General features: G+C 45.5%; 1 protein-coding gene across 4 annotated transcripts in view; it reads right to left on the reverse strand.

Moving 5' to 3' along the window:
- Nucleotides 1-2,191: 2,191 nt before the first annotated feature.
- TAF5L (TATA-box binding protein associated factor 5 like) overlaps nucleotides 2,192-21,252 on the reverse strand; it is a 32,705-nt gene continuing 13,644 nt past the window's right edge. For 2 of the 4 annotated variants that reach the window (XM_073219979.1, XM_037008273.2), the window contains exons 4-5: nucleotides 17,724-18,448; nucleotides 7,273-11,656 (exon numbers count right to left, since the gene is read on the reverse strand). In XM_073219979.1, the coding sequence (XP_073076080.1) occupies nucleotides 10,859-11,656; nucleotides 17,724-18,448 (1,523 nt within the window). In that variant the 3' untranslated portion in view covers nucleotides 7,273-10,858. Of the gene's footprint in view, nucleotides 2,402-7,272; nucleotides 11,657-17,723; nucleotides 18,449-21,252 lie in introns of those variants that run through there. The other 2 variants (XM_073219978.1, XM_073219980.1) reach the window with 2 other exon arrangements.

Raw genomic sequence — 21,252 nt, forward strand, 5'->3', positions numbered from 1 at the left:
ACACTGTGCAGCTTCCCTTTTTAAAGTGCACACCTCAATGGTTTCAATATTCACAGAGCTGGGCAGCCAACACCACGATCAGTTCTCACCTTATTTTACCATTTGATTTTAACCAATTTTTTTCTGCAGATGTGTTGGCTTCTTCCATATATTTGGTAAGAGATATGCTAGATTTTTCAGTTACTATGTCACCGTACCTATGATGGCACAATTGGGCGATTAAACTTTAATTGTCATAAATGCCACTTTATGTTTTTGCACATTCACAAATTCAGAGAAGCCAAGCAAGCCCTCCACAGCCATGGCAGATCTCACTGGGGCTGGCACTCTGGGGTACGCTTCGCCCCTTCAGGCCTCAGCATTCCACATCTGCAGTAAACCCCGGATCTGCCCCCTGCTCTGGGCCACAGTAAGCAAGCTGCTAAAATCCACTGCCCCAAGGAAAACAAAAGCAAAAATGAACAAGTGGGACTACGTCAAGCTGGAAAGCTTCTGTACAGCAAAGGACACCATCAATAGAACATAAAGGTACCCTACAGTATGACAGATCCGATAAAGGCTTGACATCCAAAATATATAAAGAGCTCATGCACCTCAACAAACAAAAAACAAATAATCCAATTAAAAAATGGGCAGAGGAGATGAGCAGACAGTTCTCCAAAGAAGAAATTAAGATGGCCAAGCGACACATGAAAAGATGCTCCACATCACTAGTCATCAGAGAAATGCAAATTAAAACCACAATGAGATATCACCTCACACTGGTAAGGATCACCACCATCCAAAAGACAAACAACAACAAATGCTGGCGAGGTTGTGGAGAAAGGGGAACCCTCCAACACTGCTGGTGGGAATGTAAATTAGTTCAACCATTGTGGAAAGCAGTATGGGGGCTCCTCAAAATGCTCAAAATAGAAATACCATTTGACCCAGGAATTCCACTTCTAGGAATTTACCCTAAGAATGCAGTAGCCCAGTTTGAAAAACTCATATGCACCCCTATGTTTATCGCAGCACTATTACAATAGCCAAGAAATGGAAGCAACCTAAGTGTCCATCAGTAGATGAATGGATAAAGAAGAGGTGGTACATATACACAATGGAATATTATTCAGCCATAAGAAGAAAACAAATCCTATCATTTGCAACAACATGGATGGAGCTAGAGGGTATTATGCTCAGTGAAATAAGCCAAGTGGAGAAAGACAAATACCAAATGATTTCACTCATATGTGGAGTATAAGAACAAAGGGAAACTGAAGGAACAAAACAGTAGCAGAATCACAGAACCCAAGAATGGACTAACGGTTACCAAAGGGAAAGGGACTGGGGAGGATGGGAGGGAAGGGAGGGATAAGAGTGGGGAAGAAGAAAGGGGGCATTACGATTAGCAGGTATAGTGTGAGGGGGGCACGGGGAGGGCTGTGCAACACAGAGAAGACAAGGAGTGATTCTACAACATCTTACTAAGTTGATGGACAGTGACTATAATGGGGTTTGTGGGGGGGGTACTTGGTGAAGGGGGGACCCTAGTAAACATAATGTTCTTCAAAAAAAAAATCCACTGCCCCTCCCGAACCTCCCCTCCCTGGCACCATCCTGCTAAAGCCCAGATTACTTTCTTACAGGTATGTGCACATCCAGTGCTTCTCCCGGAAACCAGATGGAGAGCAAAGCCCCTGGGCTGTGGGATAATCAGGTTCCGGCTGAAGGGGTCAGCATTCCTGGGATGGCACTAAGCAAAATGGCCAGTGTTAGCTGAACTCTCTAGGTTTTTCTCCCTTCAGGTTTTGAGACAACGATCTCATACACAGAGAGGCCAAGCAGCTGGCTCTAGTCAGCGTAGCTCTTGTCCAAGATGAGTGTTGTGAATCTAATGCAGAAGTATTAATCCAAGTGAACCGAAATAAATCATACCGGTTCATACGCTCTTTCTTTTATTTTTCACCTCCCTCCTCCTGCTCCCTTCAGTTTCCTGCCTGCTGCCTGTAAGCACCGAGGAAGGGACGACCCCAGGACATCTGACCCCAGCACCCCCACCTCCCACCTCTCCTCTCCATGGACACCAGCCCTCTCTCCACCCCCAGGCCAGAGCATTCAGAGGGGTCCAGAGCAGCGCTGTCCACTCTGCAGGGAACAGCCTCCTTAGTGGCCTCCTCATTGATTCAACACAGTACACTGTATACGGAAATGTTTTCTTATGCACTCCACTGTGTTGAGTCTAAGACATCATTTTATTTAAAGAATTTGAACACCTCTGGAATTGGGAGAGGACAGGACTTGCCGTTGGATGGTACTTAACTGCTCTCAGCCAAATGCTCGCTGTGACGTGTGAAGGATGGGCTAGTCCAGGCGCCAGGACTGCACCTCTGCACACCACTGGTTCCGGTCTGCTGAGTATCTAAGGACAAGGTAAGGGAGGAAGAAAAAGAGTGGTTGTCTTCTCACCTAAGATGAACATGCCAACATCAGCTCTTGCAGAGTGGGTGTCAGTGAGAATTTCGGAAGAAAATTCTGGAGGCAGCAGCAGCGCACTTTGAAGATGCTCTGTCAGGCACGTATTGGGCAGAGGGAAACTTAGGTATGATGGCTGGTTCAGAAAGCTGGACTCAGGTGAAGAAGTTTTAGGAACACCAACACCAATATATTTCACTTATATCATGAAAACTACGAAGTATAAAAGTACTTTCAATAAACATAAAACTTCTAAGTTGTAATTAAGAACTGTTCGTCTTTAGATGAGTTTAAAAAATGGTGTACAAAAGCACAGTGCCTCTGACAATCAACGGATCCTTAGGTTCAATAAAGCCCTATATGTATGTGTGTATACATATACTAGGTCACAGTGTAAAGTGTACTTTTTACTGTGGGCTGAGGTCTAATGTTTGAAAGCACCTGCTTTACGGATTTTCATGAAAACAACAACAAATGAAACGGGCAAACAAAATCATTCTCTCTCGTTTCCCCTTGTCCCCACCTCTGCTCCCTTTCGGGTGTGAAGAGCTGTCTGCACTCCTCGCTCAGCTCTCCACCTCCTTATCAACTTTTCTGTTAGATTCACTGTGACTCTAACGACGTAAAACTTTGCACCGCGTAAGGAGCAGTTCTCACAGGGCAAACACTGCTGAAGTCAAGGCTTGGAACATCCCTGCCATCTCTGTACACATTCTAAAAATATAGACAGTGAGTTTTGTCTGGTCTGGACTCAGTGTAAATGGAATCATTCTGTAGGCATACCTTGTCTTTCATTCTCCTCATTCCACACCGTAAGGACCTCCGCGTGGTTGCTTGTGGCCTGATCTGTCTTGTTACACAGCTTGTCAGCATATGACTATTAATGTATTTCTCCTTTCTACTCATGGGCTTTCAGCGCGTTTCCAGCTTTGGGAAGTAAAGGTCAGTGTTGCCACAGATGTTTTTGCATCTGTACGCTGGTGGGTGTGAACACCCCTTTCTAGCTGGGGGTTGGGGAGGGTGGGAGTTGGGTTGCTGGTAACGACAGAGCCCGCCTTTCTTCATCTTGGCTGTATGATGCCATGCCTCTGGGCACACAGGTTCCAAAGGTACATTCCTACCAGCCTAGGAGCCGGTGCCCCAAAGCTTGGCATTCCCAGGCCCGAACAATGTTGATAGTCTGATGGCTGTTCATTTTCTCTCCACTTGTTTTAAATTTGTATTTCCATGAGTAATACAAGGTTGAGTAATTTTTAATTTGCTTATTGGCCATTTGGATTTCTTTTATGAAATGCTTCCCTGTAAGACTGTTGCTTCCTGCCCTCAACCCCACCTGGACTACACGCTTTTTTCTTGCTGATCTGTGGGAGTCCTTCGTATACTTTAGAATTCTGCAGTCTACTGTGTTAGTCCCTAGTCTCACGTGGTTATTTACATTTAAATTGATAAACAAACCCTCAGTTCTTCAGTTCTACAATCCCTATTTTAGCCGCAGCTTCCCCTCCCCACAGGGCGCTCCCCGAGGCAGGATGGGCGGGGGTGGGAACACCCCCCCTTGACTGCGATTCCGCCCCCCAGCACTGCTCTAGACACTAGCGTGTGCTGCTCATGCATCACAGCGACTTCTCACATTCACGCCTGTTAGTTTTTTTTTTTTTTTTTAATATTCTTATTTTTTTCTCCCTCCACCCTATTTCCCTCAGCCTCCCTATGGAAACTACCAGTCTGTTCTCAGTGTTTATGAGTCTATTTCAGTTTTGTTTTGTTTGTTTGAGATTCCGCATGTAAGTGAAATCGTGCGGCATTTGTCTTTCTCTGTCTGGCTTACTTCACTGAGCACAATACCCTCTAGCTCCATCTGTGTTGTTGCAAACGGCAATATTTCATTTCTTTTTTATGGCTGAATAATATTCTGTTGTGTATGTATACTTTTTTTTTCTTCATTTCTTCTTTACCCATTCATCTTTTAATGGACATTAATGGTGCTTCTGTGCCTTAGCTATTGTAAATAATGCTGCAATAAACATAGGAGGGCATATGTATTTTCAGATTAGTGATTTTGTTCTCTTTGCATCAATTCCCAGGGCTGAATTGCTGAGAAACCCCCATACTGCTTTTCGTAGTGGCTGCACCCATACAATCTCATCAGCAGTGTGCAAGGGTTCCCTTTTCTCCACATCCTCACAAACACTTATTTCTTGTCTTGATATTAGCCATTCTGACTGGTGTGAGGTGATATCTCATTGAGAGTCTGATGAATGGATTTTTTTGAATTTAATCAATATTTTGCCTTTTTGGTTAGGGCTTTTTGCTTCTTTAAAAATGTCTTCCTACCCCAAGGTCATGAGGACATTCTTTTAAACGCTCTATATGGCTGCATTTAGGTCTTTCATTTACCTGGAATTGATTTCTGTGATGAGTGAGGTCATGGTCTGATTTCATTGCTTCCCTGTAGATAGCCAGTTGTTTTAAGCACTGCGGTAAAACACGTCACGCCTCCGTTGTTCTGTGTCACCAGTCACAAATGAAGTGTCCGTATTTGTATTTCTATAACTTTCCACTTTTCGATCCATTTCAGTGCTTTTATGTTTCCATTAGTCATTACAACTGCCAGGGCTAAGGCTGTGAGCCACCTGCCTGCTAATCTAATGGACGCTTTCCAATCCTTGTTTGAATTCTCAGTAGCACCGGCGCAGCTGACCACTCCTGTTTGGAAGCACTTTCCTATTTTACCTCCTTGGCTGGCATCTCTTCCTTTCTGACCTGCACGTGTTACAGAACTTGGAAGCACAGTCTTAAGTGCTCATCTCCTTTCACTGTTACGTGCTTCTCCCTGGTAGTTGCATCTGTCTGCAAGGCTTCAAATTCCACCTACTTCCCAGCGTCTCTTGCCCTTGCCCGGGCTGGTTCAGTGAGCAGGCATGCTACAAATTGAGAGCTTTGAGGGACTTCTAGAAGTTTTTCCCCTGCTCTTACGAGTGAGGAATGGAAAAAAGCTCACACCCCCACTAGGCATGAGGGGGTCCCTGGCCCTCGTGGCTGTGAGCTAGCCTGTGATAGCGCCACCCACAGACAGGGCAGAGCAGACCTACAGAATGGAGGCAGGCCCTTAGCGAGCAGTATGTGAAACCCACAGTGCCTCTAGACTTTCTGTTAAGCCAGTACCATTCCTTACTTTTAAAACTACTTGGAGCCAGACTTCTGTCCCTAGAGCAGAAGGCACTCTTGACGAATAGTCTTCAAACTAGCATGTCCAGCCCAGGCCTCCCTCCTGAGCTCCGGGCCTGTCTACCCTGAGGTCATTCTGATGCCTTCACTCATATGCACTTAACCTTAACAGGTCCAAAACACAACTCTTGGTCTTTCCCCCCAAACCTCCTGTTCCTCCAGGGTTTTCATTAGGCCAGCCAAATCCCCTCTAAAATACTCCCTGGACTTGTCCACGTCTCATTTCCACTGTGCCCCTGCAGTCCGTGTTGCCATCACGTCCCCCTGGGTGGCTGCAGTGACCTTAGCTGACCTCGCTCTCACTCCGAAGCCCTCAATCTATGTCCCTTATAGCTGCCAGTGATTTCTTAAAATCAGTAATTATTTCACTTTCTACAGTGTAGCAGTTGAAAGAGTGGACTTGGGAGTGGGACGGACGGGCTAGTTATCTATTGCTACATGAGAAGTTACTCCAAACCAGAGGCTTAGAACCTTTATTCTCGGTTTCTGAGGGTTGGGAATCTCGCATCCAGACTTCACTGGATGCCTGTCTCAAGGCGGATCAGGAGGCTGCAGGCAAGGGGCCTCCCGGGGCTGCAGTCTGACCCAAGGCTCAGTGGGGCAGAATCTGCACCCAAGCTCACTCCTGCAGGTGCAGGCTGGACTCAGCCTCAGGGGCTGTTGGTCTGAGGCTCCTCTTGGTTCCCTGCCCCAGGGGCCCCTCCGTGGGGCAGCTCGCCACGTCAGCTGACTCCCCCTCATTCTGCTGTGCCCTGCAGGGCTCAGCAGAGACCGAGTTCAGGAAGTGTTGCTTGTTACCCTCATGTTGAAGTGGAATTCCAGCTGTAAATGCTGTGTCCTCCAGCTGCCAGTGACACTGAGGTGGGAATCGGATCGCACCGTTCCCCACTCTTCAGGGGCTTCCGTCCCACCTGGGACAAGAAGCCAAGCTCCTGGCAGTGCCCGCAGCCCTGCCTGTTACCCAGGCTCACGCCACGCCACCTCTTTGGCTCTTGCTCACATTGCTGAGCCCCGCAGGGTGTCTTTGGACCTGGTTCTTTCCCATCTGAGGGTCTGGACCACCGTTCTGAACTCTGCGCGGCTGACTCCTGCCTGACGCTTCATGCCTCTGCTTAATTATTCTTCAGGGAAGCTTTCCTTGAATGCTTAATCTAAATTAGATTCCTGGAAAATTCTTCCACTGCATCCTCAATAGCACTTACTACAGTTTGAAATTATGTATTTATTTATGATATTATTAATATCTGCCTCCTTCCCTAAACTACACACTTAAGCCAGGGACTGTATTAATTTTGCTTATCACTGTATCTCCACCAACACAATGTCTGCTAATAGACACTCACACATTTGATGTAAAAATATTTCTTTTAGGAACTTCAATCAGGGGTATCTAAGTTGTCCTTTCGTGAGTCAAACTGACAAGGGATGTTTGCATTCCTTAAATTCCATAATGAAGGTTTTTCATTTATGACAAAGTAGTTTCAGAGTCATTTTCTTGCTGCTACATAGGTGTCAATGATAGGAATCTTTGATGTGGGCCAGGCATAGATATAATAGACAACTTTCTAAAACATGCAACTGAAACACACGTTGAAGTAGAGACTCATCTTTTAATCCATAGCAAAATTAGAAGCCTACATATTCAATAGATTTTTTTATACAACCAAGACATTTTAAATACATGAATAAAGCAAATAAAGAATTAAAGAATTTGCTTGAGAATAAAGCAAATGAAAAGGTACTAATCCTAGATAGCCTTAAAAGCTGTATCTTAAATATAAAACTTTAAATTGTTTCCCATTTCATCTCTATTCAATTACTTTCCTGTAACCTCATTTTCTCTTTTGGCCAGTCCACTGCTAAACTAAAATTACAGTCAGATTTTTTAAGCCTGTCAGTTGAAGAGATTTCAGCTGTTTTTTCCCCCACCTTAACATACTGCAGAGATTTATCACTGTGGTTCAGAATATTCTGAAGTTTCTTAGCCATATACTGTTTAAGTGTGTCCCGATCACCAGTTCCTGACCCTGCCTGTGGCTTATTTGTTTGCAGGAACATTTAGTTGACCCTTGAACAACACAGGTTTGAACTGTGTGAGTCCACTTATACGCAGATTTTTTCCAATAAATATATTGGAACTTTTTTTTTTTTGAGATTTTTGACACTTTGAAAAATCATTTTCTTTCCCCTAGTTTGCTTTATGTAAGAACACAGTAGATGACACATGTAACATACAAATGCGCTGACAAATGCGCTGACTGACTCTTTACGTTATTGGTAAGGCTCATGGTCAACAGTAGGCTATTGGGAGTCAAGTCATACACATGGATTTTCAGCTGTGTGGGAGGTTGGTGCTCCCTGGTGCTGAGGTCAAAGGCCGCTGTATAGACCACAGGTCACTCTCTGCCTGGTCCTATGGAAGTGAAGGGAGACAACAGCATGGACCAGACCACGGGCTCTGGAACCAGACAGCCTGGATTCGGATTCTGGCTCTGACAACTTGCTGTGGGACCCTTTGCTGAGTGACTTAATCCATCAGTGTCTCAAGATTCCTTATTGTAAAACGGGGATAAAAATAAGGTTGTTAATGGAGATAAAATGAACTATTTTCAATAGGATCTTGGGGTGGTTTCTGGCAGATAGTGAACACTGCATGTATGCTTGTTAAATAGCTTATTGATATTCATATTTCCTTTTTGGAGGGTTTAACATTTTTTTTTTCTAATACCCTCCAGCTAGAACTCAAGCCTGCTGAATCTAGATTCTGTATATGCACATCCAAGACATGTGGCTTTCCCTGGTGGGTATAGATAATGTAGCTTTCCTGGGCTTTGGGTATTTCATTTACAAAATGGTACAGCCACCAGGCCTGTCCAACTCCCAGGATTGCTCTGCAGATAAAGTAAATCAATGCAAGAGAGCCATCTGAAGCGTGTGACCATGTTCTTATGGACCCTTGTGGGCAAAAACACACACACACCCTTTATAGTATTTTTAAGATTTTGGGGAAATTGTGAGGCGCACTCCATAAAGCTGAATTACCCCATGTTGAAAGTCAGTTCACAAAAGGAAAAAAAAAGGCCAAATATACAGATCATTAAGAGCTTGAGCTGAAATCACAAAGTATATACATGATTGGTACTATGAAGACTGACCAACCTAATAACACATTTTTGTGTTTAATCAAAGAAATTCTGCATTAAAAACAAACATAAAAGCTCCCCAAATCAGTGATATTTCTACCTCTGAGAACAGGTCAGCCCAATTTAGAGACTTTAATGTTTCTAGTAATATACCACACAGTCTAATGTAAGAGTTCACTTATTATAGATAAGAACACATTTGAATTCTAGGCTTTACCTGCAGCACATGTGGCAGGTGATGCTGTCTGACTAAGTTGCCAGAGGATCCTTCTTTCAAAGCTTCAAATATATACATTTTTATGAATAAAAAACATTTCCTATTAATAAGCATCTTAGGCTCAAGTAAAAAAACTTTTTTTTTGGCATAGGATTCTAGAATCTTCCTATTTAGTATCCCAATAGTTCTTGGTGTCCTCGCCAGAAAATTATGTTTGGAAGTACATTTAAAAAATGCTGACATCATTTAAATCTCTGAATGAGTCCTTTATCTGAAATTGTTTGATAAATAAATAGTTGGAGTTAATTAAATAACACAGTTCTTATGATGCCATGTAGATATTTTATAATGGGATCTTCAGAAAACCCAAAGTAGGATCTTAGCAAATACCTGTAGATGGTAAAATATGTGTTATCTCCTGTTAGCAATCTTGGGTGTATACACAGGATTAAATGTCATCAATAATCCATGTGAATGCCAAGAGGAATCATCATTCAAAGTAAGCCAAAGAGAACACAGGAACATATTAAAATGCACCTCCACTGGGACTCAGGTGGCCTAAATAATTGGCTCTTACACTCACGAGGGGTGAGCTGTACGTCACCGCAGACAGACCATACAGCCCGCCTGTCCTCAGTGTAAATGAGATGCCAACACTTTATTTTTTGAAACTAAATGCATTTTAATAGAAAACAAAATACAAAATAACTCTTTTCAGAAAACAGAAATATTTCATCCTTTTCCCACAAATCAGAACTTGCTTTATCCTCAAAGCATCAGTTTTATGTGCGAGCGTGCATGTGTACCTACGATTTCACCAAGTGTTCACTGAGCTGCTCTTTCAACGCAGGAGGTGGGAGTGGGTGGTCTCAGGAGGAAAAGACGTGGAAAAAGCCACACCTCTGAATAAATCATCATCTGGAAATCCAACAATTTCTATCTTTTGACTTTATCACTTCAAATTCTTTTCCTGTCTATCACAACCTGTCATTTCGGGGGAGAGAGCTGCTAAAAGTGCAGCCACGGAAAAGATCTGTCTCACCCCCCCATCACTGCAAGAACCCAAGGCTTCTCAACCTGACCCTCCACCCACTTCCAGAACACATCGGCTGGAGCGATCACTCTGTCACCCAGAAATTTCCCCTCTCTCCCAATACACCGTGCTACCAAATTCTCTGAATTCCCTGAACCTCAAAACCCCAAGTATCACAGCCAGTGCCAGGAGTAAGACCTGAAAGATGAGAGCAGAGGAGGCCCCTCTGCCAGGGCTAGGTTTCCTCTTCTCAATAATAATAATAATTATTATTATACTTATAATAACAATAATAAAAAATCCTGGTTCTTTGTGATGATGGATAAGGAGAGACTTTCTGCCAGGATGACCCCTGCCCCCTTTCCTAGTTCCCACCCCGCATTCCTACACCAAAGACTCTGTCCTGCCCGCAACGCGGGGCCCTGCTCCTGGCCAGGCCATCCGCAGGCATCTTCGGAGCGGAGGAGCAGCACCTCAGTTTTACCCACAGGGAGATGGGGCAGAGGCCCGAGCTGAAGGCGCTCGCAGGAGGGCGTGGCAGGGTCTCTGTAGGAACTTGAAAGCTGACCTCACATCCACTTACCACTGCCTTTCCTCGTCCCCAGTCCTTGGACTTCGGGGGCCGAGTGGAGAGGCGTCATGCACTCAGGATGTCTGCACAGGGGCAGGGGGAGGCGTGGGAGTCTTTCACAGCCAGTCAGTGATTCGATCTCAGTTCGTCCTAAGACTTGCGACCCGGAGGCTTTCCACTATTGCCCAGGCCTGTTGCACCGAAGATAAAAATCAGTGTTCCTGATTTTCTTGTGTGATTCCAGTCACTAGGAGAAGGTTGCAGGCCATGAACTGCACACTCAGGACGTTGCTCATCTGCCCGGTGTACACACCCACCAGCTCTCCAGAGGAGCCGTCAGCAGGTGTGCTGCAGTACGTGTTCCTGATGTCCCAGACCCGCACGGAGTTGTCCATGGATGCGGAGGCAATCAGACTACTGTCCGGACTGAAGGTGAGGCTGGTGATGTTGTCTGTATGGCCTCTCAGCTCCTTATAAAGGGTCCCAGAGGCCAGGTCCCATAGCTTCAACCGCTGGTCCTCGCCAGCAGATGCCAAGTACTTACCATTGGGAGAAAAGGCAAGAGAAAGCACAGGGCCTCGGTGGCCCGTGAAGAGCCGCACAGAGTCCCCCTGCTGAGCACTCCACAGCCGGACGGTCTTGTCCGTCGAGCCTGTAGCTAAGTAGTTTGAATTAGGGTGGAATTTGACACAGTCCACGTCAGACAAGTGTCCTGCGTATACTCTCAGCGGGTATGTCCGATCGAATGACCACAGCCTCGCGGTGCGGTCATGGGACCCGCTGGCGAAGTACAGGCTGTAGGGGCTGATGTCCAGGTCCCACACAGGGTAGGCGTGTCCCTGGTACAGCACAGTGTTGGTGAGAGTCCCGAGGTCCCAGTACCTGATGGACACGTCTTCTGAGCAAGACAGCAGCCCTGAGCTGCCGGCGAGGAACCTGGTGCTGTACACAGGCCCGCAGTGGCCCCGCAGGATCTCCATCTCCGTGCCTGCGGCGTCAGCCTCGTCGTCCTGCACACGGGGGGTGGAGACGGCAGAGGGGACACACAGAAGAAGATTCTTAGTGGTCTGCCATGGGAAACAAAAATGTCCCGAAAAAAAAAAAACAAACCTCTTATTTTGAGGGGAATGTTTGGGAAAGTGGCATAGACCCATGGATGACCACGGTCCACCCGTGGGTGACCCTGGGAGAAGAACTCATCACTGGATGACCGAGGACAACATGTGCGGCCTACAAGCTGCTTTCTCTGAGTTCACCTTGTGGCTAAGACGGTGTCAGATTGAAAGACAGAAATGCAAAGGCTGTTCTCACCGAGTGCTGACCGGGGGCCTTTCCTTCAGGTGGAGTGAAACAGAGATGAATGCTGATGAAAGGCGGCCTCTGCTGCCCATCATTGTTAATCAAATGATATTTTGTCAAAAGTTTCAAATGATATATGTCATTTGAAAAAAATTTACTTTGGAATTTCTGTAAAGTCCTTAGAGACTCTAACCTAGGGGCATGTCTTCATCTGTCGGTTTTAGCTGCTGTCCGAACTATCCTGCTCCCAGTTGCCAGTCCATTAGGAAAGAGCCTGGCACGTTCATTATTTATTTCCACGACTGGGGGCAATGATGAAGGCAGCCGTGTGGCCTCGCTTTGAGATCAATACAGAAACACTGTAGGAATTTAGCCAAAATACACCCTGAGCATATCAGAATTAATACTAAGCCACAGAGGCACAGCCATCAGTAACTCACGCCCACACCCGTGAGCGGGCACAAACTGTGGGCAGCCCCAAAGAAACACAGATGAAGTTTGAAATCCGTGATTTTCCAGAGGGTCTCATTCTCCCAAAGTAACGAAACAAGGCATGGGCTCAGACTTGTTTTGAACCAAGCCAAGTGATGCGTGTGATTCTTGGGGAAAAAAAAAATGCCTGTGTGCAGGGACAGACCAGAAGACAGCCGCTCACAGTGCTGGAAGGGTCCCCTCCCTCACTCTCTTCTCACAAGCACCCTGTGCTCAAGATCCATTTCCCCTGCATTCGATCAGACAAGCTCCTCAAAACTAAGCTGTTTCAATCCTGGAATTCATAAATCAAAATGGATTTCAATTAAACGTTAGAAAAATGAGAAGCAGGATGAAGATTCTGGAATCAACTGGCTTTGTTGGTGTAGAAAAGTCTTTAAAGGCTCTTACACAGGAGGAGGGCATCCTTTTCACTCGTTTCTGAAAACCATTACATTCAAAACGAAACGAACACCTCCGAAGTGCACGTATTTGAGGGAAAAGTCAAGAGAAAATAAGCATGAATATTCAACAGGGCTATTCCAGACATTCAGCATTAAAACCACACAAGCATTTGGGACCTGGAGGTTCTACTGAGTTACCAAGAATATTAGTAATTTTCCTTTCCAAAGAGGTGACAACACTGACATTTTAAGAACGACTCACTGTGCTACAACCAGAATGTTTATCATGCAAGAACGGTGGGAGGGAAAAACGACCCTGGATAAATTCTACAAAGATCCTTTGGAAGTTAAAGGGCATGTTAACCGTCTGGGAGGCTGAAGTGGGCTTGGTTTGGAGCCGGAAGTTACACATGTGGGTCTTCGCCTGCTGAGAGGGGACCTGAACGGTGTGTGTGCTCAGAGATGGAGGGGCCGTTGAGCTGGCACTTTCCGGGCCTTTTGCTAATCTCCTGAGCCTGAGGGAAAAGTGCTGGGTTGACTCTAGGGAACCCAGAAATGGGCAAACCAGAACATTCCTCCTGGCCATCACTATCAGCTCTCTGCCAGGACCACAGCTTAAAATAACCCAGCCACGTTTTCTTCCATGGCTCCATCCAGCTCCGCAAGGAACCCCAAACAAGCAGCGGGCTGACGGGCGGAGACCCAGCCCACAGACTCTCTCCTCCCTGTCATGCCAACGGAATAACAGCCCCCAAACTCCCCACAACTGACCGAACACTGCACAGTGACTCGGCATGCAGCCTAAGCAGGAACTTTCAATTTGTGAAGTCTTTTTGCATAATAGTAAACTATATAATGTACATTATAAAGCATGCATAAATTAGAAATTGAAGAACAACAAAAAAACAATGAACAGATTTTCAAATATTGTCTAATGCCCTGCCTGTGGCATGCTGATCCCTGCTCTAGACCAAGGGGGACATGACAATCCCAGGCTGGATATCGATGTCTGCTCCTGCACAGGGACATCGACACCAACGGCCCCAGCTCACACGCCGGTCTTTCCTAGATCAGGGATACCTTTTGGGATCTGAAATTTGGCCATGGGCCGTTCTCCAGCTGCTGCCAGTGGAACTCACAGAAATTACATATGGCTGGGCTCAGGCTGGACAGCTAGCAAGGCGCTGCTCTCCGTGAGATGGCAGCAGCCTGGCCAGCGTGAAGGCACGTGCACTGTAAGTGTGAGATACACACCAGATTTCAAAAGGAGAAGGTGACAGATTTCATCAACAATCTTTTTATATTGCTCACACTGACATAACATCTTGGCCATATTAGGCTGGGTAAAATATACTATGAAAATTAATTTTGACCATTTCTCTTTACTTTGTTAATGTGGCTACTAGAAAAATTTAAATTACCTATATGGCTCATACAGTATAATCCTATTGGCCGGCACAGATCTAAATGACATTTATATACAAATGACAGAACTGAGTATTATTGGCAACACTGACTTGTTTACTTTTCAGAACTAAAGATTACTAGATTGGGAAGAAACAGGCGACACCTAATGAACTGAATATAGGCCTTGTACTGCTGGATGAAGGGGCCAGGAGGCTGGCAGTGACAAGGGCAGCCGTATGCACAGGGAGAAAAGGAGCAAATCCTTGGCCTTGTATCTGTGGCTGTGCCGCGCTGCTCGAATACTCAAAATACAGTCACCGACAAGGGCAAAGGCGGAGCAGCTCTCCCTCCACGTCCTGTGGCCCCAGGACTGAGGGGAAGGCCTCACCCTCCGCTCTGAGCCTCAGGTCAGAGGAGGGGCCTCCAGTCCGGGGCGAGGGGAGCCGCCTGCTGTGCCAGTGGGCAGCTCCTCAAAGGCTGGTCTATGCTGTCCTCAGGCTGGGGGAGCTCCCAGAAGCCAGAGGGCAGTGCTGCGGATCCGGCTTTCCTTGGCCTAATTAACAGAGGGGATTTCATGCTTACACAGGAACTTTAAGTTACTGTTTTTGATATATATTTTTAAAACTGAGATATAATTCAGGTACTATGAAATCCACTCTTTCAAAGTGTACAATTCAATGGTTTTAGTATATTCAGAGTGGTGCAACTATCGCCACTATCTAGTACAAAACATCTTCATGACCTCAAAAAGAAACCCTGAACCCATTAGCAGTCACTCCCCACCCCCCCAGCTCCCAGTAACCACTAATCTACTTTCTTTCCCTATAGGTTTGCCGATTCTGGACATTTCCTGTAAGTGGAATCATGTAATATGTTGGTGCTCTGTGACCAGCTTCTTTTACTTAGCATGTTTACAAGGTTCATCCTCATTATAGCATGTATCATATATCAGGTACCTTCAACCTTTTTTATGGTTGAATAATATTCCACTGCCAGGACAGTCCATATTTTATTTATTTATTGATCAAGCTGATGGATGTTTGTGCTTTCTGGCTGTTATTAATAATGCTGCTATGAACATTTATGTACAAATGTGTGTGGATATAGGGTTTTGATTCTCTTGGGCGTATATCTAGAAATGCAACTGCTGGGTCTGATCACTACTCTATTTTAATTTATTTATTTTCACTGAGGTATGAATGACATACAATATCCAGGTGAACATCGCAGCGATTTGATATTTTTATACACTATGAAATGACCCCCATGACAGGTCTTGCTACCACCTGTCACCAGACAAAGTTGTTACAATATTATGGACCATGGTCCTGACACTACACTTCACATCCCCATGGCTTCTTTATGCTAGACCTGGAAGTCTGCACCTCTTCACCCCCTTCGCCTGTTCTGCCTGCCCTCGCCCCCTTCTGCCAGTAACCAGCAGTTCACCTCCTGTATCCTATGTGTCTGCTTCTGTTTTGTCCGTTTGTTTTGTATTTCAGATTCTACATGGTATTCGTCTTTCCTTGCCTGACTTATTTTACTTAACATAATACCCCCTAGGTCCATGCATGTTGTTGTCTGATCACTGTTTTTAAATACCTCCTGTTAAAATATTTTATCCACTGATGGTTGCAATGGTGATAGCTTCACAAAGGTTAAAGTACAGATGGCAAACTGGCTTTTTAATTTGGTTTACATGGTGCCTTCTCATTTCCTGTCACCTCCGTGGGCCAGGTGGCTTCAGTGTTTACACGCTTGGCTTCTAATGGGCATGTGGGTTTTTACCTTTGTATAAAGAGTCTCGATCTTAATTGTGAATCCTATAGCGGAAAAAGAAAGTCCAAATTTTCACTGAAGAGACATCCGAAACCAATCACCGGAACAAAATTTATACCTGGTTTCCCCTCAAATGATCCTGGTTGGAAACTAAAAAGAACCTCCTCAAAATGCTGTGACAAAACGGGCTGGGGTGAGGGTGGCTGGGGGTGTAGAAATCCCAAACAGGAAACCCCGTCAGCAGCAGAATAGGAGGATCACAACTTGGGTTGAAAAAAAAAAAAAAGCTAGTAAGGTGGGTAGGGGTAGTTACAGAAACCTGAAATCCAGGGAGGGCAGCATCCCTCAGCTGTCCAAGGAGGACTCCCAAGTGGCTAGGACTGTTTCCAAGGAAAAGAGAAAATGGGTGATCCAAAGACATGTGTAATAGAACATATTTTGGAGGGTAGTATAAAATTCTAGAAATCAAAGTTTGTACATTGGAATTCAGACTGCTTACTCATTAAAACCGACTCATTTCATTATATCGTCCCAGTTGTAAGAAACGAAAATTCAAAGGCCATGCTACCTGGAAGGTGACTGAAAAAACAAGAGGAGGGAGAAAAGGGCTTGATCTGTGCACCCAATATTCCTGATATCCTTAGCAAATTAAATAAACTTGTCCTTTTTTTTCCCTCACTCCTTAAGCTTCCAGCCCTGTGCAAAGAATTGTGCATCAAAACTAACTTCCATCAGACAGTGTAGCACAGATAAGATAAGTAGAGACTCTGGCATCTTCCTACACTGATGGACAGCAACTGCAACAGGGTGTGGGGGGGACTTGATGACATGGGTGAATGTCGTCACCATAGTGTTTTTCATGTGAAACCTTTGTAAGAGTGTATATCAGTGATACCTTAATAATAATAATAATAACAATAACAACAATAATAATAAAAGTAATTCCCATCATCTTCCATCTCAGGCCTGAGTTACCTGAATTTCAGTGGTGCTATGACAACAATATTCCAGCCCCCAGCTGAGGTGGGGGTCACTCTCAGGGGAACTTAACTCTGGGCAGTGCACTTCTTATCTCCCTTTGCCCACCTATTTCTGAAGGCCTGTCGTTTTCAATGACCATCCCCAAACAAGGCCATTATGTTGAGTGATGGAGGAAATGCCACCTATACTGTGTCCATACTTTTCAATGGGGTGTGGGGACACCCTGGGGCGCCTGAAGCCAGAGGCCCTGCACCGGCCTGGAAGTGCCTGATGATGCCCAGGGTGGGTGAGGGTGGTGGTGGGGGGCCCGTGTGCTCATTTCCTGTTGGTGAGTCCGGAAAATGACAAAATTCATCACGATTTAAAATGTAGATCCTCTGACCCAGCAGTCCTACGTGTTTATATTTGCACAAATGTACTATACACACATACACACACACACACAATTTACTGTAAATCCCAGTATCAGCTGACAGTCTCTAATTAGGCTCGGCTATGTTACCCACTTTTCAGATGGTAATAAGTACTGATTATTCATTAATAACATTCAGTTAATGTTGCTGAAAATAGTTTTCACCTCTTCCAGGTTAGGCATGAGCGACAGGTTACATGGCATCAGTTTGGGTTTAGCTACATGATGAGGGAAATAAATGAAGCTCGTTCTCTGTAAGACCTGTGAGGACACTCTAAGCAAACAGGTGAGGCAGGTGAATGGAAGTAAAAAGGGGGTTCCTACCTCCTCCTCCAGAAGGTCACAAGCCAAGTGCACGCGGGACACATCTACTCGATGGGGCTCTGATTTTAACTTCTTGGATTGCAGACTCCACAGTTTTATGCAGGAGTTGTCAAACCCAGCAGCGAGCAGCTTGCTGTCTGGGGAGATTTCCGCCGTGTTCAGCAGCTGCTCTGTGTTGTAGAAGGCATAGAAGCAGATGGTGGTGAGGGACGGCGGGCCATCCTTGACGCGCTTGATGCTCTCCTGCAGGACTTCCAGGGCGGCCTCGTTCTGCAGCATGGGGGCGGGCACATCGGCGGACTCTAAGCCATTGCCCTCGCTCCGTGAGGAGCCGGCAGCAGCATAGAGCTGGTAATCTGTCCGCTTGGCGGGCTGCACGTCAAGATGGATGTGCAAGGTGAGGACTTTGCACAGGGCGGTGTTGTTATCGCTCTGGAGGTAGCGGACAAGGTAGTTGTAGCTGTCTTCCTGGAGTCGGACCACATACTTGTTGTCTAGGAATGCGCGAAGCTTGAAGTTAGACAGGATGTCCTGGACGGTCTGAGTGGTCTGTAGCTGCTCGATGACATCCTTCTGGCTAGCGTTCTGCAGAAACATCCCGTGGAAGCGGCTGTAGAAACTTTCCACTGTGCTCTTGGGGCTGTTTTGGACCAGGTGGAGGTGGAGGTAGACAAAGAGAGGATAGAGGAGAGGCATCACTTCATGGCTGTGCTGGGAATCGGAATCTGTAAGGAAAAAAAGAGAGGGATTTGTAATCTCTGCAATCTCACAGAATGAAGTGACTCTCCCGGGTACCCTACCATCATGTAACACTTTCTTTTCAGGACCTATATTCTGAGGCCTTTGCTTGAAATATAAGCCTGACACAGAATTCTGGAAGCTCAACGTTAAGCCTTTTGACTGAAGAAGGAAAGCATGGCTTCTGAAGCCCAGCAACCTGGTCTTCAAGGCAGCCACGAATCAGGGATTTGATGCCTGGAGAGGTTAAGTGACTTGCTTAAGTTCTCACAGCAATTCAGTAGCTATACCCAAGGGTTCAAGGTTTGGTAGTTTTTCCCCAATACATTAGTGTTTCTCAAATGAGGGACCTCAGACCTTTCAGGGCCCCTACATGTATTTGTAGGAGACCATGAGTTCTTCACAGAAAGTTTTTTACTTGATCATTAAAGAAGAAAAAATGAACACAAATATATTCAGAATTATCTGGATGGCCACTTACTAAGTACTGACATGTGATTTCAGTGCTCTGTTTTGTTTTGGGATTGCTTTGGCATCCATTGTCTACGGTAACATCAAATAACTTATTTTAGCAGGGTCATTAACATGTCTAGCTACCCAGGCTGGCATGTCCTAGCACTAAGATGACAGCATTTCTCCATAACTGTCCCATACATGTCACTGTCCTCATTCTGATTCTGTTTAAAAAGACTTCCCTTTTGCAGTGATAATTTACAGATGAGACATTTTTGTGTTAAGATGAAACCATGTACTAATTTGAGACTTTAACACCATAAAGTTTTATGACAAAGGATGTTCAAGAAAGCGTACAGCTTTCTTTGCTGCAGGCTCAGAGGCATATCTGACGCCTGTGAAAGTGATGGAGCAAAGGCTTCCCAGTCCTTCACCTGCAGGCCAGCAGAGACAGGGCGACCGTGCCGTGGGGAAGACGAATGAAAGGTGTCCCGGGCCACGGCCACCAGTCCATCCCTGTGCCCGTCTGCAGCAGCACATCTGGCAAAACCCATTCGTTACAGTCACTTGTTGCGTATTTGAACTTTATTGCTTTTGTGGTTTTGTTTGCACATTATTTGTAAATGAGTTTAGGTTTCATACAGAAATACAGTAAGCACAAAGGTTTTTTATCTAGGGAAATGTTTGTATATACTTAATTAATATAAAATGCTTTGAATCATCACTTACCACTTTTTCAAGCATTTTTTTTTTAAAAGGAATCCATATGTGGCCTATTTCAGGAACACTACATTAGGGAATCCTGTCTCCCTGACTTGATAAATGATGCCAGCATGCTCTCTCTGCTGAAGGTGAACTTAAATTACAGCAGCGAGTCCACTGAACTGGAAAGTCAAGACTGCCACTAGGCCACTGGGGGCTCCATGTGCCTCTGAATCATCAGGCAAAGAACGGAGTTGCTGTGCTGTGTGGGGAGACTGCTCCTGACTATAACAGAGTGGAGGTAAGAAGAGATGTCTGCAACATAGGACGCCCCTTAGGGCGTCTCAGTGTCACCATGCCCTGTGCTTGAGGCCGATAGAAAACTACAGCAACCCAGCTAAGGCAGGACTCATACTGGTCTGGGACCTTCAGGGATGAAGGTTTGGGTCGCCCCATCAGGTAAAGAACCAGGACCGGCCAAGGTGCTTGCACAGGGCAAAGGGATACAGAATGGGTAGTAGAAGGAGGTAGTTCAATACCAGCTACAGCCACGGGACCAGTTACGGAAATGACAACTCTGTCATTTAAATATTCCTCCTCATTTTGCTACGAATGTGTTTAAATCCAGAGTGCCTGACCCAGACTGTGCCCATCCCAGTACACCTCCTGAAGAGGAGGGCCCACCCCTCGGCAAGCTCCGAGAAGCGCCCACCCACAGATGACTTCTGGAGGGAAAACACATTCGGGGGCTACAACCTTGGGGCCTCTTATCTTTCTCCGTATCTTCCTCTGAGATTTATCATTTCCTGACACGCTGATGTGCACCTCCACGAAGCCAATTCTCAGTTCTTCATCACAAGCCTGTATCTTTCTCTTAATCCCAACCTCAGATTTCCTACAAGCTACACAGGGGGATGGCACCATCGCAGCAACATGAAAATGATAACCTGCCTTATTTCTGTTCTCTATGCCTTAAAAGTGCCCTTCGTCACAGGGCCCGAGTTATCCTCAGCTCTTCCTTCACTCCTGCACCTTGGAGGTTTCACCTTGATGAACTGACCGCAGAACCAAGCCCTGCTTCGGGCAACACTGTTGGGTCCCGCTCCGTCCTCGCCTTGTTTCTCAAGCACTGCAGGGCGTAGGCTGGCCCCCTACTCACCCTACAGATGCGGCCACCAACTGCTTCCAGACTGACGCTCACGTCAGTGGTTGTACTTTCAAATTTTACTTAACCACTTTTACTTTTGGCCTCTTATGTTAGGATTAGCTTCCAATTTAGGTGAATGACTACATCTTACACTTTATTTTGGTGCTCAGGAAATACTTGTTCATTTGACTTGGCCTGAACGTTCTTTAGCGACCTGAGAGCACAGAACAATGTTGCAGGAAAAGCAGCCCATCAGGAAAACATATATTCACCCCCTCCAAATAACCTGTGACCAATGGGTTAAAATGTTAAATTACAGGCAAAATAATAGACAACCTTCTCAGTTTTGAAGTAAGATTAAGAAATCACAAAGGAGAGGGTTGACAGGTTACAATTTACAGAAATGTAAAGTTCTCAACAAAGGAAACTATGGGGAGAGAATAAAGGAAGGCGCCACGTATTAGGAATAAAACAGCACCATCAAATACA

The sequence above is a fragment of the Manis javanica genome, chromosome 13, assembly GCF_040802235.1.
Source record: "Manis javanica isolate MJ-LG chromosome 13, MJ_LKY, whole genome shotgun sequence".
Classification (NCBI taxonomy): domain Eukaryota; kingdom Metazoa; phylum Chordata; class Mammalia; order Pholidota; family Manidae; genus Manis; species Manis javanica.